Raw genomic sequence first — 18,660 nt, forward strand, 5'->3', positions numbered from 1 at the left:
CCTGTGAGGAGATGCTGGTGTCATCAACTCCAACTACCTGTGTTTATGTTAATTGAATGAGCTGATGACATTGTCCTCTATACAATCTTGGAGCTCCCGCAGCAAAGGCATATGACATAATTGGTCACGATTAATAAAGCAACCAATTTTTGTTCCGAGAAATCCTCCTCCTCCTGTTCCTGGACTGGACTTGGGTCAAATCAATAACTCCAAGGCCAATAATAAATAACATGTTATCTCCTCCGATTCCACAACATGACTGGTTGACGAACGGCCGATCAAAAATGAACTGAAAAGCACGAAATGAAAAGCACGAAATGAAAAGCACGAATCAACACTCACAAAACTTCTACTAACACGAAATTAGCAGAAGGAGCACAAAGGGTGGCGCTAAATAGCTGAAAAACCACATAGTATGTCACTACATTCGTGTTTGTTAGCCAACAATTGTGTGCCGTTTGTAATGCAAGACAAGTTTGGGGCCAATGCCCTTCAGACAAAAGTCTGCGGAAAATCCGATCTTGTGTACAAGGCTTTAGAAAGGCCATAGGTGTGCGGAGCCTAGCATTAGGGTGTGCACACCAAAGCTCAAACACACATGCGTGTGTGTATATATATATATATATATATATATATATATATATATATATATATTTATATTTATTTATTTATTTACACTATATTACCAAAAGTATTGGGACACCTCCCTTTACATGTACATGAACTTTAAAGGCATCCCAGTCTTAGTCCGTAGGGTTCAATACTAAGTTAGCCCACCCTTTGCAGCTATAACAGCTTCAATTCTTCTAGGAAGGCTGTCCACAAGGTTTAGAAGCATATCTATGGGAATGTTTGACCATTTTTCCACGAGCCCATTTGTGAGGTCAGACACTGATGTTGGACGAGAAGGCCTGGCTCGCAGTCTCCACTCTAATGTGAAGGCCAGTGAAGTTCCTCCACCCTAAACTCGTTCATCCATTTCTTTATAGACCTTGTTTTGTGCACTAGTCCAAATCATTTGGTAGAGGGGGGCATTATGGGGTGGGGTTGTTTTTCAGGGGTTGGGCTTGGCCCCTTAGTTCCAGTGAAGGGGACCCTTAAGGCGTCAGTATACAAAGACATTTTGGACAATTTCTTTTTTTTTTTTCTTTTTTTTTTTTAGTCACATCAGGCGACATATTGAGAGGCTAGAATCAGCTTTGAAGTTCATTCAACTTCCGTCCCTCTCTCCTTTGTCTCATCATCGTGACCCTTTGCCATATCAAAAAGAAGGGAAAAGAAAAAAGGGAACAGAATAAGCTCGAACACTTAGACCCCTCTAATTCAAGACATTAGACCCCTCTAAGACATTTTGGACAATTTCATGCTCCCAACTTTGTGGGAACAGTTTGGGGATGGCCCCTTCCTGTTCCTACATGACTGCGCACCAGTGCACAAAACAAGGTCCATAAAGACATGGACTTAGCAAGGGTGGTGGAAAATTAACTTCAAGTGCAAAAATTCACATTATAATAGTAACTAAAACATATAGAATTAAGGGTAACAATCTAAAAAATAAAACATTCAAAGTGCTATAATGGTTTGAACCTCCCAACTAAAAAGTTGTCGTACTTGAAGTTAATTTGTATTGCAATTATCTGTAGAGGGGTTTCCACCAACCTTGCTAAGTTTAAAAAAAAGTGTATATCTTATGCTCATTTTCATGTGTACTACATGTGACATCACACATTATTGCAATTATTGCACTTGAAGTTAATCTGTATGGCAAATATCTATAGGAGGAGTTTCCACCTTCCCTGCTAAATTTCATTTGTTATGCCTTTTTTCAGTTTGATGTGCATTATATGTGATGTTACATATCACAGAGACCAATATTATGGTAATATTGAAGTTCATTGAGATTTCCATACATTATAGGGGTCCACCATTATTGTTAAGTTATTGAATAGTAAGTTAGCGCTGCACTTCTTTTTTTTTTGTGGTGTGTGAACACATAACAGTGCTAAGCAGCAGGCCTTTTACTGACACTTTTTTATTTTACCTCCAGCAGTTTATTGTAAATAGTAGTGTGGTGATTACCTATTATACTAAAGATCGGCATGTGGCATTAATAAATATCGCTGGTTTTCAGTCATGCCCCACCAAGCCGGTCCCCCCATGGACAATGTGCCTGTCTGCTGAGTTCATCTCCCCATCCCTGCACTCAGTGCCCTGATGGGAACTGATTGGCAGTACTGATTAGAACTGATTGGCAGCACTGATGGGCACTGATTGGCAGCACAGATAGGTGACACTGATTGACAGCACTGATGGGCACTGATAGGTACCACTGATTGGCACTGAAAGGCACCACTAATTGGCAGCACTGATGGCCACTGAGTGGCAGCACTGATGGGCACTGATAGACAGCACTGGTTGGCAGCACTGATTGGCAGTGATTGGCAGCACTGATAGACACTGATAGGCATTGATTGGTGGCACTGATAGGTGGCACTGATTGGCGCTAATTGGCAGCCCTGATTGGCACTGATATGCAGTACTGATGGATGGCCCTGATAGGCAGTACCGATGGGCCCTTATTGGCACTGATAGGTGGCACTGATTGACAGCACTAATGGCACTGATAGGCTGCACTAATTGGCACTGATAAGCGGCGCTGATTGGCAGCACTGATTGGCAGCATTTAGTGGCAATGATTGGCAGCACTGATGGGCACCCATAGGCAGCACTGATAGGTAGCACCGATGGGCACTGATAGATGGAACTGATAGGCATTGATAGGCAGCACTGGTGGGCACTGATTGGCAGGACAGATGGGCACTGATAGGCTGCACGGATAGGCAGCACTGATGGGCACTGATTGTCAATGATAGATGGCACTGATAGGCAACACTGATTGGCAGCACTGATGGGCACTGATTGGCACTGATAAATGGCACTGATAGGCAAAAATGATTGGCAGCCCTGATGGACACGGATAGGCGGCACTGATAGACAGCACTGATGGTCACTTATTGGCAGCACTGATGGGAACTGATTGACAGCACTAATAGGCAGCACTGATTGGCAACACTGATAGGTGACACTGATTGGCATTACTTATGGGCACTGATAGGTAAGGTACCACTGATTGGCACTGATAGGCACTACTGATTGGCAGCAGTGATGGCCACTGATTGGCAGCAGTGATGGCCACTGATAGGCGGCACTGGTTGGCAGCCCTGATTGGCACTTATTGGCAGCACTTATGGGCACTGATAGGTGGCACTGATGAGCATTGATAGGCAGCCCTGATGGGCACTGATTGGCAGCAAAGATGGGCACTGATAGGCTGCACCAATAGGCAGTACTAATGGGCACTGATTGTCACTGATAGATGGCAATGATAGGCAACACTGATTGGCAGCACTGATGGGCACTGATTGGCACTGATAGATGGCACTGATAGGCAGCACTGATGGGCACTGATAGGCGGTACTGATAGGCGGCACTGATATGTGGCACTGATTGGCAGCACAAGATTGGCACTGATATGTGACACTGAATGGAAGCACTGATAGGCAGCACTGATTGGCACTGATAGGTGGCACTGATTGGCAGCACAGATGTGCACTGATAGGCAGCACTAATGGGCACTGATTGGTGGCATTGGTTGGCACTGATGGGCAGCACTGATGGGCACTGATTGGCAGCACTTATGAGCACTGATTGGGACTGATTGGCAGCACTGATTGGCACTGATAGGCAACACTGATTGGCAGTACTGATAGGCAGCACTGATTGGCATTGATAGGTGGCACTGATTGGAAGCTCTGATTGGCACTGATAGGCAGCACTGATGGGCACTGACAGAGCTTAAACTATTTTGCAAAGAAGAATGGGCAAAAATATCACTCTCTAGATGTGCAAAGCTGGTAGATACATACCCCAAAACACTTGCAGCTGTAATTGCAGTGAAAGGTGGTTCTACAAAAGAATTGACTCAGGGGGGCTGAATATAAATGCACACCACACTTTCCACATATTTACTTGATAAACATTTTTAAAACCATTTACCATTTTCCTTCCACTTCACAATTATGTGCCACTTTGTGTTGGTCTATCACATGAAATCCCAATAAGATACATTTACATTTTTGATTGTAACATGACAAAATGTAGAAAATGTCAAGGGATATGAATACTTTTTCAATGGATAAAGGGTAATATCTGTGTAGCGCCCTGCTCCTGTTGACCAGGCACTCGCAGGTAAATTTAGTTTTTGGCTGAGCTGTAAACAGCTCAGATTGAATGAATATAGTTTACTGGATCTGTTCTGGAATTGACTTGGTTGTACAGTTCCCACTGTTGCCAGTAGGTGTCACGGGTTCTAGGGGACAGTGTGCGAATAACAACCTAGTGATGCTTTTTCTTTCAGAAACAGCCCAGTAGGAGGTTCCTGCCGCTGTGCTTTCTGGGAGAGAGTATTTATTGGACAGATGCCATGTGCTTAGGAGAGTTCTTACCTCGTGGCCCTCCAGGCTGGAGGGCTGTGTCACTGCAGCTGTGCAAGTAGGCCCAGAAGCCTGTCTGGGGCCTACTACCGCAGAGGTGGTCCTTAGGCTGTCTTGCCTGTTAGGAAGAAGCCGAGGCAAGCTGAGGAGATACAGGGGAGGACCCTTGCTGGAGAGAGCCAGGATAAAGGCTGGTCTCTCAGAAGGGCCTGGTAACTTACTTGGCTTGGAGGACGCACCTATCTCTAACCTACCCTCACAGTACCGCCGGGTCGGCTTAAAGGTTTTGGTACTGTGAAGAATCTGCTCTACAATTTAAATCAAGGTAACTAACTGTCTGGCTGCTAAGTTTGTGAGAGACTTATCCAGGCATATGCTGGCTGCTAAGCCTGTGAGAGAGGCTTGTGCAGACATCTTGCAGGTTGCTAGGTCTGTGGCAGAAATCTACCCAGCCATACAAGATTTACAGAGAGAAAGCTGTGTTTTGTTCTCTATTCTGAAGAGTCCGTTAGTGATCTGCTACAAAAAGATATCTGCAACTCCCCTTCAACCTCTTTACTGCTACTTCTTTCAAGTTGTCTTGTAATAAAGCATTGGAAAAAGAACTAAGTGACTGGTGCATACATTGGTGGGCGCAAGGCCCAATATAGACTCTAAGTTCCTGATATGGTGAAACTAAAGGTAAGGGGTGATGGCAACAACCCAATTTAAATCAGCAGCTCCTTCGGGAGTCAGTGCTACATCTGATGGCTGCAAGATACTACATTCAGCCTGCTTTTGTTGGACTTTTTATTTATTTTAATTTTTTTTAAAGAAATAAGGAAGCTATCACTGATATCTATTTTAAAATGCTAGTCACCTAGCTGTCTTGCTGACTCTCTGGCTTTAACACTTTCTGAGTTACTGACTCAAACAAGTATTCAGATCAGGATTGTCAGGGTAAATTCAGTATTCAATATCTGTATACACAGTTGAGATTTATAAAGTTTTGAAGCATGCGAGTTCGCATGATGGCCAAGCAACTAACATTTACATATTCTACACCTAAGTGTTGCCTCACAAGCAACATCCATTCTTCCACCCATGCAACCAAAACACATGCAGGTTTATTCCATAATGCAGTTCCTAGAGCAATGCTGATGCTTTTAGTTTCTCCTGGCCCTAACCAATAGTCCCAGACTGGAATCCCAGTATTTTTGTCTCAGAAGCAAAGCCTGGTAGACCCTACCCAGCTGCTTCAGTAGCGGCTTGTGTTTTCATTCCACTCATGGGAATACTACAACTTTGAAACCAATTCAAAGGATTAATGAAAAAAAGTTTTCCTTGTGACTCCATATAGCCTCATAATGAAGGTACTGGCTGCTACTAGGCCTAAAGCTCCAGAAGGTGTGGGTTGGGCAACATAGAGCCTGACTCAAGAATGCTTTTTTCTTATATCTACAGGCCATATCACCATGGTGTAGTCATCAGAAGAGGATTTCATATTCTCAAGATTGCAAGGCATTTAAAGGAATGAGATGAAGTTTCTGCAGACCACTTTACATTTTGTGTCAAGGTCTGGAAAAGTTTAGCTACTGTTGTAGTTACCAAAAGTAATATGATGAATAGTTACCACATGGAAGTGCAGAAACCTAAAGCAAGCTGAACAATTTTACATAATGAAGAAGGCCAAATGAGGGCTTCATTTGCCTTGAGAGTCAGGGCTGGATTCATGTATATATGTGTGTTCCCACAGCATTGTCCAACCATCCAGCTGCTCTTTGGGCTACTAGTGAACATAAGGTAACTACACTGGCAGACCATCCTGAGATTTCATCCTTCTATAAGCAAAGCACATTTGAAGACTCTATGCCCCCCTCCCCCCCCCCCCCCGCACACAGACATTAACTTACAGACAGACATTTCTACCAAAAGATCAACTTCAGCAGGATTTTGGCACCTTAGTCTACAGACAGATCGTATGTAAGTAAGGTAAGTACAGAAATGAAAACTAAATATTTGAATCCAAGGTTAGGACCTGCATAAACTTCAAGTACAAAAAGAAAAACTTACCAGTATGAATAATGTTGCTGTTAAGGATGTCAGGAGTGACCTTGAGCTGGAAACTTCCATTGACAATGGTATTGGTTACAATGCTACAGAATGAGGAGGATGTAGTAGTGGTAAGAGTGGTGCTAGTTGGACTGCCTAATGTGGTTGTTGTAGAAGAGGTGGCAGATGTACTTTGTGTTGTGCTAGTTATGGTACTTGATGTGGTTGTGGCAGGTCTTGTTGTTGTGGTTGTTGTGGTTGGGCTTGCGGTTGTGACGGGTCTTGTTGTTGAAGTGGGTGTGGTTGGATTTGTTGTTGTGGTCGTGCCTGTGGTTGTGGCAGGTCTTGTTGTAGGTGGTATTGTTGTTGTGGTTGGGCCTGCGGTTGTGTCAGGTCTTGTTGTAGGTGGTATTGTTGTTGTGGTTGTTTTGATTGGGCCTGCGGTTGTGGCAGGTCTTGTTGTAGGTGGTATTGTTGTTGTAGTTTTTGTGGTTGGGCCTGCGGTTGTGGTGGGTCTTGTTGTAGGTGGTATTGTTGTTGTAGTTTTTGTGGTTGGGCCTGCGGTTGTGGCGGGTCTTGTTGTAGGTGATATTGTTGTTGTAGTTGGGCCTGCAGTTGTGGTGGGTCTTGTTGTAGGTGGTATTGTTGTTGTGGTTGGGCCTGCAGTCGTGGCGGGTCTTGTTGTAGGTGGTATTGTAGTTGTTGGGGTTGTTGTGGTTGGGTCTGCGGTTGTGGCGGGTCTTGTTGTAGGTGGTATTGTTGTTGTGGTTGGGCCTGTGGATGTGGCGGTTCTTGTTGTAGGTGGTATTGCTGTTGTGGCTGTTGTGGTCGGGCCTGCGGTTGTGGCGGGTCTTGTTGTAGGTGGTATTGTTGTTGTAGTCTGGCCTGCGATTGTGGCAGGTCTTGTTGTAGGTAGTATTGTTGTTGTGGTTGGGCCTGCGGTTGTGGCGGGTCTTGTTGTAAGTGGTATTGTAGTTGTTGGGTTTGTTGTGGTTGGGCCTGCGGTTGTGGTGGGTCTTGTTGTAGGTGGTATTGTTGTTGTGGTTGGGCCTGTGGTTGTGGCGATTCTTGTTGTAGGTGGTATTGCTGTTGTTGCTGTTGTGGTCGGGCCTGTGGTTGTGGCGGGTCTTGTTGTAGGTGGTATTGTTGTTGTGGTCTGGCCTGCAGTTGTGGCAGGTCTTGTTGTAGGTGGTATTGTTGTTGTGGTTGGGTCTGCAGTTGTGGTGGGTCTTGTTGTAGGTGGTATTGTTGTTGTGGTCGGGCCTACGGTTGTGGCGGGTCTTGTTGTAGGTGGTATTGTAGTTGTTGGGGTTGTTGTGGTCGGGCCTGCGGTTGTGGTGGGTCTTGTTGTAGGTGGTATTGTTGTTGTAGTTGGGCCTGCAGTTGTGGTGGGTCTTGTTGTAGGTGGTATTGTTGTTGTGGTTGGGCCTGCGGTTGTGGTGGGTCTTGTTGTAGGTGGTATTGTTGTTGTAGTTAAGCCTGCAGTTGTGGCGGGTCTTGTTGTAGGTGGCATTGTAGTTGTTCCTGTTGGACCTGTTGTAGTTGGATCTGTTGTTAAAGCTATCTCCTTACTTAGGAGTAGAAGGAGCAAAGCTGTAACAACTCTTAGTTTCATTGTCATAGAGTTCAGTCCTATCTAGGCAATATTAGCAAGACATCCCTATATATAGCCAAGCTGGACAATAAGAGGTGGAGACAATAACCTAATTGCATACCAATTTATACATTCTTACATAACTTGCAGCTTGGAGATAAATAACAAATACAAAAATTGCTTTAGGAGAATAAATTAACTTACAAATATGTCAAATTTCATGTATCCCAAAACAAATAAAATTTGTTCAGGGACAATGTCGATGTGAAGCAGTGCAATCAATATGCACAACTGATCTATAAACAATAATAAACGTACATAAATAAATAACATTTGAAATGTTTGGGGACACATGAAATTTGACACAATTATAAAAGAATGTATACTCTTCATACACAAATGACATATATATTTCTTAAAGACATGATAGTTTCAGCGAAGCTCTGAAATATTTAAAGCTTTGCTCAGAAAAATAACTTAGTTATATGACACCATTACAAAATTATCTTGGGACGGTTCCTATTTCATGCTGGTGACAGTAGGTAGAGTAAATATTTAGAGATTTTTAGAGTAGTTCAAATCACTGACTGAACCAAATATGCAGATTAGGAGTTCTGACTTCACTGTTACTGTTGATTGCAATGATCAAGAAAGAACCGAGGCCAGAGACAGACAGGTAGTTAGTATTTTCAGAATGAGGTGAACAATACCAACCTTCATATTTTCCTGATTAAAGCTGAACTAAATTTAAACTCTTATTTAAATATATTTCTAAAGCTAAAAACTAAAGAAGGGGGGTGTAGACTAGACCAGTCGCCCTGCACAAGGAGAGAGGGCAGCAGTGAGCGGTCTTTATTACACAAAGCTCTTGTACAGAGGCAAATTTTCATGCTGAATTACTGTATAGATCTGAAAGAAATACACAAGATTCAAGTAACAAGAACCACGCCTCTTGTATTTAGACAATATTTGCTTATCCCAGATTTCAGCTTTAAAGGTTTTCTTTAACATACATTAACCTACTGTACTTGTGCTAATTTAACAAGAAAAAGAGCAATCACATAAACATAATTATTCACTGATACAGTTAACAGAAATCTGCTTTGTATATGTGAATGTAAGATATCCTGGGCAAGAATAGAGACATTAAAGACCCTGACTTACATGCTTTTTCTGCATTTGTAAGTCATTGCATAATGTAGCAAGGCTACAGATGGGTGAAAAATCATTTGGTTCAGCAGGGACCAGACAAATTTTGATCAGTGTGTGACCCTCCCTGTTTGACAGAAGTCAGTTGTTAGACCATCTTTTGTTGAACAGACCAATTGGATAACTGTTCTCAATCAGCCAATAGGTTTTTGAACTTTAGACAAAGTTAGGCTAGCCATGCAGCCTTAGGCAGGTCATAGATGATATAATTTTCTTTCTGTAGGAAAGAAAATTGCTTGATTTCCCCATTAACACGGTCTTTGTTTTCGGGGGAATCCCTCCCGTAGAGCTATTGTGTTCTCCTGGTGGGGTGGTGGGCGCAGGGAGCCATCTTGGCCAGGAGGACACAGTGATTATTGCTAGAGGCCACTGGCAATAATCACATGTAAAAATCAGAATTGCTTGTTGTCTCCAGGTCGATCGATGGATCGATTAGGGTACAATCAGCCTGTCCGTAAATTGTTTAAATTTTAGCCTGTCCCTGCTGAACTTGCTGAGATTCTAACCATTTATGGTCGGTTTTAGATTTCTCTTGTGGGCTAAATTGGAAAATTCTAATAGATTCCTCTATAATCTTGTCAGCTTTGCTGATAGAAGCTCATTCTTCTCCTTTCGCCTCCCGCCCCTCTAGGTTTTTGTCAAAGACTATGCAGAAAACAGCTTCTGCTCTGCTCTCTTTTTATTCAACCCAGAGTGCTCAGGAAATCCTTTGTCATGGGTGTAACTAGTACTAAATGTTACTGATAAGTGTCAGTGTCAGTGTCAGTTGTGCTGCTTCTCCCAAATGACCATGTCTCAGTTGCACATACATAGATTTCAGGCAAATTATTCTAATCTGACTGTTTCACTGAATCATCTTTTTTGGTGCTCCATTTTCTTTTACACTTCAGACAATAAAGGCCAGAGAGTTTATACCAATTTTTCAATTGATTAAAAAACAAAAAATAAGTTTTGCCTGACACTGGTCTTACCCTCGTGCTACCTGAGCCATTTTTTTAATGCATTTAAACATGTTAGCACATTTTAGTGATGATGTATACTAAACCCCCCAAATATTTATATTTTCTGAAAGCAGCAATGTAAGCCTGTAAAATAAAATGATGGAAGTGGCATGCCACACAACAATTGCATTAATGTTTATCAAATCTATATTTTTAATGAAAAATATTCTTATATTGTTTTATTGCACACAGACACAATTTAATACCCATTTTTTGTAAAATATAAACAATAATGTTACATCAAGTAATTAGATGTTAAATATGTCAAGGCTCATTACATTATTACCCTCACTCCACTTTGCATGAAGATACCTAATATTCATGGTGCAATCTGCATTCGTATGTATGTGTATGTGGGTGAGGGGCCTTTTAACATTTTTTTTAATAACATTTCTCAGCATGTAGAAGTGATTGCGCATAATTATTTCTACAAGAAAGCTGGCAGTTGGGAGAAAAAATTTAAATAACCTCGCTGCTACAACAACCGTGAGTTTGTTTATATTCCTGGCGCTGCCACCTCCTGAGTTTTTCCATCAGTGGTAGCAAAAGAGATAGAGACTTTATTATAAAATGCATCTTAAGGGTTTAAAGTGGTATTAAATTATAAATTAATGAATTATTAATGATATAAATTCATTAATAAATTAATGAATTTATATCAAAATAAAACATGTGATATATTGCAGCTCACCAATCAGTGGATATGTTGGCTAAATTTGTTTTCTTTTTTAAAGCTTTTCTCTTTTCTGTTTTCACCTGATGATCTGGCTAGTAACACACCGCCTGTATAAGAGTGCCTCCATTCTAGAGGAACGAACACAGGGGGCACCTTGAACAGCAGCATTGTCAGTCTGGGGGGAGGGGAGTGTTAGATGTACTAGCAGATTTAAATACACTAACAAACTGAAGCCAAACTCCAGCTCACACTTTATAGTTAGTTACAGTAAACTGTTTTTTTTTCCTTTTAGGATAAAGATGATTATTATAAGCACCTCTGTCAGTGTTAAATTGTTTGTCTCACCCCGGTAAACTGATACATACAAAAGAGAGCTTATTCTTTTGAAAAACAGATTTACTAGCTGGATCCCCAAGTGAAAATAAAGGAAAGAAATCCTAAAAAATAAAATGAATGCAACCACAGCATCTAAGAAGTGGTAAGCTGCAATATAATAAATGTTTGCTTTTGGGTTTAAAACTGTTTTAGGTAAATGTTGGATGAAAAAGATGTAGTCGGTTATTGCAGCAATTTAGCTGTTTTCTACAAATAAGGGTTATATTTTTCTGGGTTTTAAGAATAAATACACTTTCATATAATTATTCTTTAAGTTACTCACTCTAGCCCCCCACCCCCTCAAGTTTTATACTGACTCATGCTCCCACCAGACCCACAACGTGGAACCAACTTTGAGTTAAATAGCCACCACAAATGCAAATGCTCCTGTTTAGACCCTTGCTTCTTCTGCTCATGCATGGAAGAAATCCATCATTCATCCCGATAATAGGCATCACATCTTGACAATGAATGGGAAGAAGCAATGGACTATTCATGAGAGTTTGCAGCAAGAAATCTGCGGTTCTCCATGGTCCACAGAGCGTGGATTTTTGAAGGAGCAAATATTGATGTGTATATGTTTTCACAGAGGTGCAGAGGGGAAACAGGGGTAAATTAAAGAATACATAAATTAATGAATAGTTATCATTTATATAAAAGCTAAAAGTTTCATTCATTTGTCATATTTTGTTCCTCTATACTACTCTCCAAGTGCTTATGGCTTAGACCATAGCCTAGTACAGTGATGGCGAACCTTGGCACCCCAGATGTTTTGGAACTACATTTCCTATGAGTCTCATGCACTCTGCAGTGTAGTTGAGCATCATGGGAAATGTAGTTACAAAACATCTGGGGTACCAAGGTTCGCCACCACTGACCTAGTATCTCTTCCTATCAAAGACTTCAGCAAAACAACTGTATAAGAAGCCTAAACAACTTCTACAGGATGGCCTTCTGTATTGTGACTACTGTCACTATTATGAGCCATGGGCATCCTCAGAAAAATAACGTCATTATTCACAACAAAATTCTAGCTAAAAAAGTAGACTTTGTAGGCACACAGATACACCGTCTAAGTGTAAGTAATCACTTGATTTATTTAGTAGACAATTGATTGAAAAAATAGATATTACATATGTATATAAAAAAAAGTTACATAAAATTGATGTTATGAGCACCACACTCAGACACCACTTAATATAATATCAAGGAACAATAATACATTCAAAGGGGCAGCAGTTGGGATTCCCAAGAGTGCTATCCAAGTAAGAGAAAAATGCTGTGGGTCATTGTGTGTGTCCGGGCGCAGTGGTTCACTCAGTCGCTCGACATGTTGCATGTATAAATACGCTTCTTCAGGAGCATGGCAGTCTATTAAATGTATACAGAAAGAAAACACAACAATAAATATATAACTTCTTGACAAAATATGGAAGCTTATGATAAAATAAAAACGGGAGAGAAGAAATACAAAATACATGCTCTGAGCAAGGTCAGTTGGCCGGACACAGCCCTCCACAGAGTACTGACCAAGTGGAGGCAGGAAGCAAAGCCACCTAGTTGGAACATATAAAGATAATATAAAGATAACAATGAGTAAAGAATTGATAACAAGAAGGTTAGGAATTAATCATTGGGCAAGCCTATTACTGATTGGATATGTATAGCGAATTAAGCAAATGTAGTGGGTCAGACTAGAGTTTAAAGCTGAATCACCGAGAAAAAATCAGCGATATTTACAGTAGGATAGTGAATTTAGGATATGAATGACACAAACTTGGTAAAGAAATGAGAAAAGAGACCAATAGGTCTCATATGAGGGTAAGTAAAAATATAGGCAAATTTGCTCAGTAATATTTTTCACTATACAGGTGCTGAACAAGCAGTAAAGTGACCAGCAATTATTTGTAATGATAATGAAACTTATTGTTATAATGTCAAAGCCGGTTTGAACAATTAAAGAAAAAAAGGAGCATAAAGGCTTACCATATAATTATCAGACGCATAGAGGGTGATATTGCTAGAATTTTGTAAATGCCCATTATTGGGACGTTAGCACACTGCTACCTGTATACCCACAGTGTCACCCTGTGAAAGTATACTTAAATTGGAATTTATTTTCCTTTCCAATTATTCACAACAAACTATAATGAAATTATGAGGACAGTGTCTACAATTATAAAAGTCTCTAAGCCTTCAACTGTTCACCCACCTCTGGATTCATAATGATCTGTTTAGGAGCCAGACCATTTGTGGTTTGCGGACCTGGAAAACGAATTGGCGATTTTGCTGCCATTGCACCTACAACTACCGATAGTGCACTTCCCGCTCTTTAAACTTTGGTCAAATGACTTAGAAAAGTCAATAAGGGGAAGTCAGCCCTTAAAAGATTGGGTGCTTAATGATTGGGAAAGCATTAGAAGTGCTGCTATAAAGCCTTACTGAATGTCTTTTAGGTAGCAAAACACAGTTCCTGGAATTCATAAAGGCTGGTACAGACAGATTTTGTGAAAGTGTCTCGCATGTATTCTAAAGTGGCAAACCAAATTCCTGTGTCTGTCTACAACTTCTACTTGAATTAAAATTGTTTTATTCACTTTAAGAATGCACGCGAGACACTTTTGCAAAATCTGTCTACGTCAGGGTCTCTCTCTGTACGCCAAAAGGGAGTTGGGCTTAAATAGCACCAATTTCATGAGATACAAAATGCCTGTATTCTATTCTATTTTTAATTTGGCGCACCACAATTTAAAAGTGACCTATTTTAGAACTACCTGAATTTGGTGCACAAGTCTCTGTCAGAACCAAAAGTGTTGCAGATGCTTCATTCATTTGGTGTAACAAATTTAAAAGTGGGTTTAATTCCAGAAGGGTGGAGCATCCGATTTATGCCCCCTCCCCCCAGTGTATTTTGAGCAGTTCGGGGGGCATAAGGGAAGTATTTTTACTTCTTAGTTCTGCCGATGTATGTTCTGCAGCTTCCTTCCTGTGCATTACAGTTATAACGGGCTATGTGTATTTTTCACAGAACATATTTCCCAGGGCATATTTCCTCGTTTTTTTCAGGCTGCAATTGATTGTTTTCACAGCCTATCCCTGTCCCCATGCATTGCACTCATAACAGACTGCATGTGTTTTTTTCACATTTCTTAATTATTTCTGGCAGCCTTTTACAGTCTGCCATGGAGCGCATGTGCTACAATAACTATCGGCATATGTTTTTTCACAGGGTATATTTCCGCAGGGTATATTTCGCAGGGTATATTTCTGATGCCATTGGTATAGTAAAAATGTATAATCAAGTTATGATAATATTGTCATGGAGTACCGGTGTATATTTCTGATGGCTGCACAGCCTGTGATTTTTTTTCAGAGCCTGTCCACAGTTCCTACACTGATAACAGTCTGCTTGTGTGTTTTTTTTTTCTACTGGCCACTTTTATTTTTTTTTTCCTGGCCCCTTTCCAAGCCATATTATCATGATAAAGCTCATATGAGGTGTCAGTAGTGTGGTTTACATTTACTTTAACAAATTATGAGAAAACAGGCAAACACAAGGCACAAAAGGAGGTGTTGGTATTATAATAGGTTTAATGTTTTTTTTTTTTTTTTAAAAACAGTATCCACTCATGAAATAATTCATAGTAGCATATCAAATAATCCTCAAGATGACTTCTCATGACCTGTGTCGTGAGCTGTGGCATCCAAATTTTCAGACCCATGATCTGTGAAAGACAAAGCCAGTACTAGCATGCTGAACCTTAGCTGAATCAGAGAACAGCTGTACAAACACAGCATAGTGGTAAGGCAGGAATAGAAACAACAAGATTGAGCTGGCGATGCGTTTCAGAGCAGATCCACCACTTTTTCCAGCTTGGCCACAAGAGCAAGCATGAGGGACATAAGAAGCTTGTGGGACAAGAACAAGCATGTCGCTGCACTGCAGCTCAATTACACTTCAATCTTTACACTTCAGGATCAAGATACTTGAGGATGATACAATGTATCTAAAGACATGCATTTGTTACAATAGCAGCATCCTAATGACTAGAGGAAAAACCTTATCAATATTAATCTTATCAATATTAACAACTGAAAAATGAGCCCATATATGATGTTTTGAAGGGGTCTATACAGATTCTTGTAACATTCCCAAATAGATAATGGTGTTGGCCTCTAAATCTGTGTTCAGTCCTGCTGAAGATAAAGGATTTAAGGTGAATATCCAAAAGTTTTCACGTTGATCTGATATATACCATATTATCTGAAACTGTTTTTGTCCATGTTTAATGAATTTGAGACATTTCTTTTTTCTACACTGGAATGTTCCTATTAGGATACCAACAAATTTTCTATGCCAGCAAAAGGTTTTTTAGTCCGTGTTTTGAATTTTACTGGAAGCTGTTTTGCGCTTTATGGTAAGTGCTCTCTGAGTTTTGGAGGAAGGACATGCCCTAACTTGGGATCCTGTAGTAGACCTGGCCATTTCTGGTTGGTAGAGCCCTAGCTGACAAAATTATTCATAAAAAACGAGCCAGCCTTTTATTTTTAAATCATTTTACCAGCTTTAATACTAAAAAGAGCAAACTCGCTTCCAGTAAAATTAGAACACGGAGTAAAAAAATGTTTTGGTAACCTAACATTCCGGTGTCAAAAAAAGAAATGACTACCTTGCGAAATTGGCCCCAGGCCAATTCTGACATTTGTCTCATACTCAAAGAAATCTGCATTTTTTTGCTAGAAAATTACATAGAGCACCCACACATTACATATTTTTTTAAAGCCAAGGCCATAGAGCATAAAATTGTGAGTGTTGCAAATTTTAATGTCATACGATTTGTGTGCAATGGTTTTTCAAACGCAATTTTTTTTAGAAAATACGCTTTAATGAATTGTAGTAAACATTAACACAATATAATACCCAATTTTGGTAAAATAGAAAGGATGAGGTTACGCCAAGTAAATTGATGCTAAACATGTAACGCTTTAAAAACGTGTGCATGTCCATGGAATGGCGACAAACTATGGTACAATAAATTATCCATAGGCAATGTTTTTAAGCCTTTACAGACTAGCAGTTTAAAATTACACAGGAGGCAACCTTGTCTAGATACAGGTGACAATGTGTATGAGTAGTCCGCTTGATGTATACCATTTATCACATAGCAAGACCTTTCTTTTTTCTGTGTGTTTTTTTTTATGTTGGAAAAAATGGAAACTTAATAAAAATTGTCAGTTTTCAAAAAATTTCACAGGAGATCTGTTACTGTCTTTGGCACTTCCAAAGGCAGACAGCAGACACAGTCAGAGTCTGAGACAAAAACCAGTCAGACTGTCAAACCCACAGAAGTACACAGCATAGCAAGGGAGCCAGGACAGCACATCCAGAGGCAGACAGGAGACTCAGTCAGAATCTGAGATTAACAATGATTGCTGCCCAAAGGTGCCCCTTTGAAGGTGTGTTACTGGCAAGATGACCAAGTGAAAACAGAGGAGCAAAATAAAAGAGAGAAAACATCTAATGATTGGAGTTGTGGAAGCACTACTTGACTGCTCTATGAAAAGCGATCCTGGGATAACACCTTGTGAAGCACTTTGTCAGCTGGTCGTCCATGCAAGAGGTTGATGTCTCTTCCTAGCAGTGTGTCCTGGAACATTCCCTTGATGGTCCACTTCTATTAAGCCTGTTTTGACCCCCCTGAGTAAGGGTGGTCACAGGCTTTCTGGTAAGCCTCCATTTTTACCATTAGGTGGTGGGCAGCACAACATGGTGGAAAATTGATCCCGGAGCCTATATTAAATTTCTACATATCACTATTTTGGACTTTATTTTATTGATTCGTTGTTTTTTAATACTTAATAATTTTGAGCACCTAATTGTTGCTGATCTCCTTTCAATGATTGGAATTATTCACTGTGGATTACTATTTTGATTAATCGATTGAATAATTGATTTATCATCACTCACATATGCCATAAGTCGAGCGCTGCACTCTCTATTTCCATAACTGTTGCTGGAATTATTGCTATCATTATGATGTTCATGGCGATACCTCACATGTGGGGAGCGAATGCTGTTACCATATGCGTGCGGGACCTATGTGTGCATCTGCATTTGCTCGTGAGAAAGTGGGGAAAAATTATTTTATTTTGTCTTATTATTTATTTTATTTATTGTCACTAGTGATGGGCTGAACCCCCCCCCCCCCCGGGTTTGGTTTGACACCAGAACTCCCGAACAGGGAAAAAGTTTGCACAAGAACCCAGAATCCTATTAAAGTCTATGGGACCTGAACTTAAAAAATTAAAAGTCCCCATTTTGAAGGCTTATATGCAAGTTATTGGCCATAAAAAGGGTATGGGGGCCCGGGTACTGCCCTGGGGGACATGTATCAATGCAAAAAAATCTTTAAAAAAAAATATTTTTTAAAGGAGCAGTGATTTTAATGATGCTTAAAGGGAAACAATAAAAATGAAAAGTTCCTTTAAATACAGTGACTGGGGGTCCACTTAGTTTTCCTGTAAAGTGGTGCATCTGTACCATGTATAGAACCTGTTGCAGCAAAACTGACATGTATAAAACAAATGACATTTAGGCTTGGTTCACCCTGGTGCGATGTGGTAAACCTTGCAAATCCAGTGAGGGCTCCCGCATCGCACCTGAATTGCCGGCGGTTCACACTGCCCTCTGCGAACTGCTGCAGGTGTCAATACAAAGTTAATGACACCCCCAGATCGGTTTGCAGATTGCAGCTTGTATGGCTAAATTTGCATCGCACAGACATCGCATGTCATCTGCACAGCAATGCGCTGAAAATCACATGCAATGTCTGGCATCACACCAGTGTGAACCGGCCCTTAAATTGATTTTCCCTGCAAGCTTTCTTTATTTTGTAAACATGGCTTGGGGGGCCAGTCTGTATGATGAGGCCACAATTTAGTGCACTCGGGACAAGATTAGAGATTTTTTGGATACATTCTGGTGTCTCTTTGGCAGACTTTGAATGGAAATAACAAAGTTTTGCACCATAGTGAGCAAGCCTTATGTGAAGAAGCCAAATTATACTACACTCAGGCCAAGATTAATGATTATTTTTAGATAAAGTCTGGTTTCTCTTTCGCAAACTTTGGATAAAAGTAACAGGTGCAGAAAAATTGGGCCTTAAATGTTGGTGGTGCCTGCACTTTGTAACCCCTCACAGTTGCTCTTGGGGAGCGCAGGACTGGACCCTGATGTAAGGAAATTAAAATTTGGTGCACTTGTCACACAGGTGCAGAAAC

The 18,660-nt window shown here is 40.6% G+C and overlaps 1 protein-coding gene across 1 annotated transcript in view; it reads right to left on the reverse strand.

Moving 5' to 3' along the window:
* Positions 1 to 6,593: 6,593 nt before the first annotated feature.
* Positions 6,594 to 18,660, reverse strand: part of LOC141109869 (uncharacterized) — a 71,423-nt gene continuing 59,356 nt past the window's right edge. The window contains exons 2-3 of the mRNA XM_073601128.1: positions 12,910 to 12,935; positions 6,594 to 7,787 (exon numbers count right to left, since the gene is read on the reverse strand). Of these exons, the coding sequence (XP_073457229.1) occupies positions 6,732 to 7,787; positions 12,910 to 12,935 (1,082 nt within the window). The 3' untranslated portion in view covers positions 6,594 to 6,731. The remainder of the gene's footprint in view (positions 7,788 to 12,909; positions 12,936 to 18,660) is intronic.

Source organism: Aquarana catesbeiana, linkage group LG10, assembly GCF_042186555.1.
Source record: "Aquarana catesbeiana isolate 2022-GZ linkage group LG10, ASM4218655v1, whole genome shotgun sequence".
NCBI lineage: Eukaryota > Metazoa > Chordata > Amphibia > Anura > Ranidae > Aquarana > Aquarana catesbeiana.